This window comes from Atta colombica, unplaced genomic scaffold (assembly GCF_001594045.1).
Source record: "Atta colombica isolate Treedump-2 unplaced genomic scaffold, Acol1.0 scaffold176, whole genome shotgun sequence".
Classification (NCBI taxonomy): Eukaryota; Metazoa; Arthropoda; class Insecta; order Hymenoptera; family Formicidae; genus Atta; species Atta colombica.
The window spans coordinates 751,730-761,712 of record NW_017259267.1 but is presented as its reverse complement, the minus strand read 5'-3'; the positions used below and the strand labels follow the sequence as shown (position 1 = coordinate 761,712).

General features: G+C 32.4%; 2 protein-coding genes across 2 annotated transcripts in view; one reads left to right on the top strand and one right to left on the bottom strand.

Moving 5' to 3' along the window:
- Positions 1–5,270, top strand: part of LOC108686365 (N-alpha-acetyltransferase 15, NatA auxiliary subunit) — a 41,595-nt gene extending 36,325 nt beyond the window's left edge. The window contains exons 9-11 of the mRNA XM_018191634.1: positions 3,258–3,451; positions 3,788–3,896; positions 4,018–5,270. Of these exons, the coding sequence (XP_018047123.1) occupies positions 3,258–3,451; positions 3,788–3,896; positions 4,018–4,526 (812 nt within the window). The 3' untranslated portion in view covers positions 4,527–5,270. The remainder of the gene's footprint in view (positions 1–3,257; positions 3,452–3,787; positions 3,897–4,017) is intronic.
- A 2,915-nt stretch (positions 5,271–8,185) lies between these two features.
- LOC108686357 (deoxycytidylate deaminase) lies at positions 8,186–9,186 on the bottom strand. The gene is made up of 4 exons (XM_018191624.1): positions 9,164–9,186; positions 8,807–9,039; positions 8,373–8,586; positions 8,186–8,288 (listed from the first exon to the last, which is right to left on the bottom strand). The coding sequence occupies exons 1-4, from the start codon at positions 9,184–9,186 to the stop codon at positions 8,186–8,188; spliced, it is 573 nt and encodes a 190-aa protein (XP_018047113.1).
- Between the last annotated feature and the right edge of the window lie 797 nt (positions 9,187–9,983).

The following is a 9,983-nucleotide window of genomic DNA, read 5'->3' as shown; positions in this document are numbered from 1 at the left end:
TATATATATATATATATATATATTGTTCACATGAATTGTTCTAATAATCGCGTGGGAATACATCACTCGTGAGACATAACAAGGCGTGGTCGCGCGTTGTTCGAAGGCGACCAAGGAACCGATTTAATTTCGCAGAATGTGCCGTCCGAACGAAGGCGCGTTATTATGTCGCGTATAAATCAGAGGCAAGTTCGGCCACTGATTTCCAAGTGCATCGCCCTGCATCGCGCTTTCTAACGTGACTGAAATTACTGTGAAATTCGCTACGCGCAAGTTACTGAATGAGTAACATCGGAGAAACGACAAGGTAATTTGCATACGAATGCCATGATCCTCGACAGCACGGGACCATTGTGTTTCACGGAAGGAAATCACGATAATTCGCGGGATCCTGATCGATCCACAAGAATAATTGGTTTTTTTGTTGAAAATTATTTTTAAATTCACACAACCATGTTGCAAATTTGACGGATTAACGCACGTAATTACGTGTGCGTAGAGGGATGCAATTTACATAGGCTTGCACGTTGGTGCCGCCTGTTGCTCTACATTCCTGAGCGCGCTCAAGGTCCTCCTTTACTTTATCAAGGATGAAAAATCCTCGTCACTAATCCTTGCATACCGATGCCCAATTAATAGTGAAAGTTTCCGCAGTCGCCCAGCATTATAACTAGAACCTCTTGGATTGGTACCAATTATAATGAATCACGTTTGAACGTAATCCTTTGATAACTTTACCATTTTTGTCAGAAAATTACGCCACAATAATATTGAAATGACACAAGAGAATATTGATTGATATGAAAAAAAAAGTAAAATAATTTCTGCTTATATCGCTCATTTACTACAATAACGACATAATTCAAATATCATTTTTAATTACAGAAAAAGAACGAAAATATTTATAAAAAGAAAGATATTTTTATTCCTCTACAATCAATTATTATACAAAAATTAATATTATATAATAAAAATTAATATTATATTTCCAAATTAATATTATAATATTTTAATGATTGAAATATTGAATTGATTTAATGATTGAAATTAATTTTCTGGAAATCTTTATTTTTTAAGTTATGTTGTTGTAGCAAATGAGTATGTTAATTATACGAATGACATCGCAGACGACATGCATCGAATTTGAAATCGTAGACTGCAACGTATGCATTCGACGCCAAAATAACACGTAAAATAGTTCTTATATAAGAAATACGGTGGAATCGTTTTTCAAGGAATTGAGTGAATCCTCTCTGCGGTAACGCCTACACGACTTGCGAATTTACGGAGCATAGCAACGAACACAACGGTCTACCGCGTTTTAATAACGCATTGACTGGCTCTTACATAATTGGAAAGCGCTCGTGATTTTCGCACTATAATGCCAAATTAATACGGCGGTAATTAAAGAATGGATGCCCACTGAGTAGGCTAACTTCGAGGATTAGCGCAACAATCGAAACTTTATGCCCCACTTTTTTGCGTAGCGAAAATTCATTAATCAACTGATCTTTCAAGGCAGTTGATCGATAAAAATATTAAGATATATATCGAAAAATGCATTTATTACCTAAGTATAACTTTTCTATTTTGTAGATTACTAACTTATACAATATTAACTTATTAAAAAATTCTGAAAATTATATTATTCTGTGATATTAAAAATATATGTGAATATTCATAAATTTTTTTTTAATAATAAGAGAATGTTTTATGTGAATTAAACCATATTATAATTTTTAATGAGGTACATTAGTCATTCTTCATATTTATTGCACGCGAAAGGATTTCACTAAAACAATCTTCTAAGAAATGTAGAATCGTAGAAAATGTAGAATAATTTTCAAGAAATCTATTTTAACGTACTTATTACGCAGAAAAAGATTTAATTAAGTCTGGAAGGATGATTTTTTTTATGAACGATTTTTTTTTTAGACGTTTTTATACTCTAAATTAAAATGACTTTATTAACAACATTATTAACGACATATTGTATATTATTGTATATTATTGTTTTTTGATTTATTGATATTTAATAATATCATGCATATGGATGTAATCATAATTTTCTGAAAAAAAAAAATTAAATGAATATTAAAAGAAGTATATAAGTACGTTAATTCTATCTAAATCTATTTGCTGGGTTTTGTTTAGAAATACTATCGTAATAAGCTTTTTACGATGTTTCTAAACAATAAAAATTTTAATTAATATATTGTATAATGTATAATGATTTTGTATTGCAAGTTTTCGATGGAATTGCATGCTTAAAGGTTCGTAAAGAATAGTTATTAAAAAGAAGAAAAAATGTACTAAATAATATCCATACAAAACAATATTTTACAACAATTTGTTCTCCGCTGTGGAATAAAAATGCCGCAAGTGACTATTCCCGGTGTAAGAGGATTTAGTGAATTAATAAAGATTCAGGTCGGTGCTGCATCATATCTCGGACTTTTCTTAGTGTATTCTGTCATTACATTGCCGTACGATTACTGACGTCTACTTACGACTGACAAGACTCGTGTATGATTTCTTGCGATTTCACAGTTAATCTGTATTTTCGCAGAACGCTCTAGATATATATATTTACGGTTTTTGACGAGCATTCACGTGGCAAGCTCCTTTCTACTTCTGCCACCGTCCCACGATACCCGCCGGGCGTGCACGTGACTAACGAGCACGCGAGGCACGTGCACGCATGCCAGACCTACTAAACAACTGTTAGTAGGTCTGGCCACGAACGAAGGCGAGGAAAAGTGGGAAAAATTACTGCGAAACTGGCCGGACTGTATGTTTTATCCATCGTGTCAGAGAGTACCGTGCAACCTTGGCAAGTACGTCAGTAAGAGCTGCGAAAAGATTATGGTGATATTTGTGGAAGTCGCAGCGGAAATTATGTCGAAACTGGTCTCAATCGCTTTAAGAAAACGGGAGAAAAACTTGCGTAACAATGAAAAAAATTCAAAACGCAGCTTGCCGCATTTATATGCGATACTATTGAGTAATCATTTGTTGAATCACGAAGTTTAATCATTGTTACTGTAAACCATTTTTGTTTAAATTAAAATAATAACAAATATGATTGCAAACAAGATTCATTTTACATCATATTTGCTGAACGGGCAAAATGATTTTTCTGTGCGCTTTTTTTACTCTTCGATTGCAAGATTACTACATACATGTATATACATATTGATTATCTTTATATGCGTTGAAGATTAAAAGACGTTCCTTATTTTTGCTGTATGTTACAGAAAACTTGGCGCCATCCGAATTGAAAAAACTAAGAAACAAACAGAGGAAACAGCGCAGAAAGGCCGAACTCGAACGACAACAAGCCGCCCAGGCTCAAGAGAAAAGAGAGCAACATAACAAATCTCGGCAGCAGAATGACTCTGATCTTGAACAGCCCACACTAGACGAATTAATTCCGGAAAAACTGGAAAGGGTTAGTTTAAACAGTGAGATGAAAGAAGAATATTGTCTTTTAAATCATTTTGCCTTATCATTTAAAGCGTTGACGTTGAAATATTTTTTATGCTAAATATAATAAGAGACATAAAAGAGTACACTAGTCATAAAATTAAAAAAAATTCTTGTTCTGATCTTGGTAACGTCATGCAAAGTAAAACTGATAAAATCAGTAAATAAATCTTTTTAAATCTTATAACTTTTATTTGAAACATTTTTTAATGAAATTTATATCTTTCGAGATATTCTGGAGTCTCGACCTTTTAAATATCTCATATAATTTCTTTAACAGTAATTAAATATATTTTTTCAGGTTGAAGATCCATTGGAACAAGCAATAAAATTTTTACAGCCCTTGCAAGAATTGGCGTCGAATCGGATAGAGACGCATCTCATGGCTTTCGAGATATATATTCGGAAAGGTACTAAAAATATATTTAATAGCGCACACACATAAATCAAGTTGCAATTGATGAAAATTATTTTATGAGACTGATTAACAATAAGTTGGCGCGAGATAATAAATATCTGTTTCTCTTACAGGTCGTACTCTTCTCATGCTACGCTCGATAAAACGCGCTCATAGGTTGGACATGAATAATCCAGATCTACATACGTGTTTAGTGCGTTTTCTGTTACACACCAGTAAATCACCGTTGGAAGGAGCAGTAGGCGAGGTAGTGAAGCGTCAGACCGCCGGAATCTTTTCCAGTACGAAGGCAGCTCAACTAAATGCCGAGTACTTGAAGAAAAACAGAAATTCATTGCCGCATCTGCTGCAAGGCGCAAGGATGTTGTACGTCCTGGACCCGTCCGCGCAGATGAAGGCGCTATCCCTTGTGACAAGCATCGAAGAACTCGAAGGCATGACGCTACAGAACTGCACGAAAGTGCTTGATGCATTGCGCAACGGCGACTTCGGACACTGTGACGATACGATAGCCGATTACATGACGAAATGCCACGTGCGATTCCCATTCGCTACCGCGTTTCGGCCGCCCGAACCGAAAACCAACAATCATCAAGAGAAAGAGAATTCAATCAAAAACTGATCCAGGTACGCGCTATTGCAGCGTCACTGAATCTATTATCGTAATTAGACAAGTCTATGGAGAGCCGGGGTACGGAAGCGTTCTTCTGATCTGCGCTAGAGGACGTTAAAAATCAAGTTTTTGGTGCCGTGGTAAAAAGACGAAACGAAATTGGCAAGATAATTAATCGAGTAAAGCATGTGTTACATACGAACTGTTCTTCGAGATATTTCACGTAGTGCGAACAGTGCTGAGACAATGCTGGATAAAACAATCCTAATAAATTATAATGCAACGAGGTGCGGACCGCCTATAAATTCTGGAACGGTCCAGGAATTTTACAGGAAGGAAAATAATGAGAAAAAAGAGAGGACGACTTAGCTAAATATTAGTTAACAATCGAGATCGATTAATTTGACACGTTCCGCTTATCGTGAGCAGCGACGCTAAATACGAGGGGTGGGATGAGGATCGGGGATGGGAGGGGAATAATCGATGAAAGTGCGGACTGTTTTGTGGTACGGGACGTGCAGTGTGTAAAATAACACGTGCGAGTTAACACATTGGTACAAAAAGACAAGACTTGTATACATACATACGCGCGCTCTAAAGCGAATATTTCTACTCGACTTAAGGTGTACAATTTCCAGCGATGCCTACATAATACTCTACTATGTAGAGGCTGCAAAACGCTAGATGATCATCGAAGCACCAAGTACTGTACCGTGCATGTCCGTCGTCGCATTTTGGATGGACTCCGTTCCCACATCGTGTACTAACTTCTGGTTCGCCTCATCCGTGAACTGTTGATTTCAATGAACAAAATGATTCTAATGCTTTTTTTTCTAGACACATTTTATTTCTGCGTTTTTTGCCCAGGGTAATGATCTACGTTTGGATTGGAGCCCTGATATTCCATCGAGAAGTCAATAAGGAAGTAGTGTCCGTTTGCGAAAGTCTCTGTGAAAGTTACTATAGGAACGATAAACTGCGTTTTGTATACGCAAACTACCAAAGTATATCATAAATCGAAAGGCCGTTAGTGTGTTAATAGCGAATATCATCGTACGTATGTACATCGACGGATTGCGGAAATTTTAATAAATACAAGGTTTTTAAAAGCCTACCGGTACAAGTCAAAGGATGTTATAATTACCTCGTTTGAATTCCGAAAATAACGCTGCATATTTATAAGTTTTCAGTTTTCCCATAAAAAAATTTTTTTCGGTACGAGATGACATAGATACTATCGAGATATTAAATAATATTTGTACATATTTCAGGTACTATATCAATAAGTGTATAATGTCTTATGACTTTCTTTCGAATGAGCGACAAATGAGTTCGCCGCCGATTAATATTGAATGTTTATCACCTACTCAAACGTCATAACAATAATCATAAACATATAGTAGATATACGTTTTGATTGTATTAGTTATAATATATATTTACCTCCCCAATCATCCGCGTAAAATATATTATCACAAAATGACGAGTGGTGAGTCGATGGAATAATTTAACAAAGTAAGATCGGTTGTCCTCAAATCATTTTTTTTTTATTATTCCTTCCGTAAATGCATGGAAATTTTTTTTTCTCGAAATTATAGAATTGTGAGATTAAGAAAAAATTTAATGTAATCGCTTTTGTTTGAATGCGATGAAATTACTCTAGAGCTGATAAAAGAAGAAACCGGTAAATATTAAGTTGACTCCTGAAACAATATGAACTATTGGGTTGTCCGGAAAGTTCGATGTTGAAGGAAAATTGAAACGCAAAAAATTAAAATTTTAGTATACATTTATTAAATTATATAGGTTAGTCGGCACGAACTTTCCGGACAACCCAATATTACATTATTGTGTATATTTCTATTTAATTTATTAAAAGCAATTATTCGATTTCATGACCTATTGAAGAATTTACTGAAGAATTTAATATTGTTAAATTTTTTATTCTTCATTTGAATATCTTTTCTATAAAAGTATGAATGAACTCTGTACGTAATTTTCATGTGTTCATCACATATTAATTGCTCCAATCTTTATCGAAGGTTATTACCTCGATATAAAAACTTTTATCACGCGCATATATAGACAGACATCAAAAAGATAGAAAATAAATAATGCTAATTGCGAGTTGCATTCAAATTTATATCGAGAACTGAATCTAGATTCGCCTTTCAATCCCCAACACAAAATTGCACGACAAGTGTTTGCAAGTTAGCTTGGGTTTTTCTCTAAACCATATCTTCTTCCATTTCTATAATTGGAATTCATCACACAGAATTAATATAATTCTATTCTAAAGAAATATCTTATGTAATTAAATAATTTTGTGTACAGATATGATTTGAACACTACTATGATATAATCAAATTTTTGGCATTTTATATTATTTTATAGTAATTACAAAGATCTACAAATTTTCGAATTTCTATCAACATTTAAAGATGATGTAATTAATGTGAATAGTTGTAACAATTTACTTGCTCACTCTAACGTGTATCAAATATATAACAAAAGTGAAAGAGTGTTCATGTGAATCGTGTAATGCCAATATTTTATTTCGATAAGCGATTCGACATTCTAAATCTTATTTATTGATTTATACTATATTAATATACGATTATAACATAGTATTCTATAATTAACATAGTATATGCTATAATTTCAATTTTCTACAATATGTAAAATAACTTCTATGTGATGAATTCAAATTCCGCAATGTATAATCATGCTCATTGTCTCTAACATCCTCACATATTCATAACTGAGGAAATAAGTGAAATAGCATTTTAATTGAATGAATTTGAATATGTATAGTATGTACATAAAACACGTATTAACACACGCGCATATACATATATATATGTATCAAACGTCTTTATTGTTTAATCGTTTCCTTTTATTATTATATTGCATCATCATGGAAACATTATATCATGTAAAACTGATCTACCTTTACTCCGCTTAATTCGAAGAGAAAATAAACATTGTTACATATTTCTATTATGCCATAAGAACATTGTGTCACTGTTTACATTTGTACAGCTGATAACACGCATAAACAGAGAGTTGTGTCATATACTTAAATCTATCTTAGTCTTATTGCAATTGTTTTGCTTTCTGTACATTGTTTTATTTATTTTTTTCACATCACTTGGTTAATCAATATTAGAAAACGGGATTATCATATGAAGATTGAGGAAAGAGGCAGGTTTGCTTAGCCTGCATTTGTACCTACTCTTAATTAATACTTTTATATGTAAATATTAGTGTCTCTCTCTAAACTTCCAAAAAACAAAAAACCAAAATCAATATCCAGCAATACAATCATAAGTTGTATTTTCACGTGCTATCTGATGGTTAACATTATTTGAAAAGGATTCATTCTATGAAATGTCAAGTGAAAAAATAAATAAATGAATAGAAACACATGAAAAGAGACAACAATTTTTTTATTGCTTACCACAATGATAGAAACAAAATACCTCTCAATTTTTATTAATTTATTAATTATTTTCTGCTAAATAAATATTTTTATATATACTTAATAATCTTTTAAGATATTTATTCTATAAAAAAATAATAAATAAATAAGATACACACACACATATCCATCATTAAATTAAATTTATTCATGTAAGATACAACAATAGTGATATTGATTCTCATTTCTTAATCTTCTTGTTTGGTCGGAGTTTGCGGTAATTGGTTCATCTCAGTCCAATTAATATCGCTGAAATTAATTTCTATTTTTTGATTCTTTGGGATGTACTGCCTAAAACAAAATTTAAAAAAATATGTCGCAAGATCTTTGCTATCACAGTAATAAATTGATGCAGCAATTTCAAAGAATAAGCACCTATACATTACACCCGCAGCATCAAACATTCTTTTTGCGGCTATTGTCTCGACTTTATAAGCGTATTTATCGGACATGTAAATCACAGTTTTTATGCCGGACTGTATTATTACTTTCGCGCACTGGTTGCACGGAAATAAAGCAACATATATTGTGCAGTCTTTAACGTTGCTCGAATTTTTGTTTAGAACTGCATTAACTTCCGCATGACACACTACAACCCAACGTCAATAGATTGATTAGTGCTTTTGATAACGAAATAATCCTAGGCAACACAAAGTTTAAAATTGGGATATAAGACGTTTTAGAAATATTTTAAAAACATTTTTGCGAGAATCGTCTATGTCATATGTTCCGATTTTAGACTTCGTGTTGTCTATGGAAATTACTGTTTCATACATTTGTAAAAAAATTGTTTATTATATGTATTATACCATAAAGATATTTCGATTCTAAACTAGTGTGGGGACCCCTTTTCCAAGGGAACTCATCATCATTACATCCTGTGGGCATCCCATTGTACCCGATACCGACGATTCTCTTGTCATTATTAACGATACATGCACCGACCTGAGTGCAAGGATCTTTGCTCCGTTTAGCAGAAAGGAATGCAATGGCCATGAAATATTCGTCCCAATCAATGTACGTCATTCTTTTAGAACTGTCTCTATATATTGATAAAACCAATAATAATCGAATTATGAATACAAACATCTATAAAATATATCTATTCCTATATTATATACTTATTACAGGAATAAATATATTTTTCTATTGAAATAAAAATATACCGTTCGCATAATGTTCCAGCCATTGCCAGTTAAGCCTTTATTTAAATTTCTCACAAGAGCACAGATCAGGTATTAAATATTTTTATATTATTATCTAAATATCGTTAGGCAGATATAACGGGCGTTTGAAAAAAACTTAACCTATACGTAGAGAACCAGAACCAGGAAATGTGGAGAATTCCCGCCAATTGTCATCTAAACTGATGAGAATCACGCATACGATACAAAGATTCCAAAGGATCGATTGAACATGTTTGAGCCGGTAAAGTAGTCTGCTCGCTGAGTAAACGCTGCGTGGATAAGTATTATTAAAATAATTATAATCCGTATATATTATGCTATGCGAGTTTGTATTATGCTTTCGAAATAATATAAATATATATAAATTAAAATTTTTTTCTCAACAGAAATTATATATTAATATTTGTCTAAACGTAAACGTAATCTGAAATAAATTAAATCGCTAATAAAAAAATAAAGTAAAATTTAAAAACAAATATACTAACATAAGTTAGTAAAATATAGGATAAAACAGCTAGCAACATTATTTACGTCAACAAGTAGGTTAACTCAGACAGTAATAATATTTACAAAACATAATATTTACAAAATATTTATAAGACTTATTTTAAATATTTTGTAAATATTTTTGTGAGCTTAGATTACACAGACTATAAACATTTATTATAAATGTTATGAAATATTTATTGTAAATGTTATAGTAAATGCTATGAAAATACTTACTGAGACATTATAATCCAAGTAAAAAAATACTTATTAGAAATATTTATTTATATTTATCATAAATATTAATCATAAA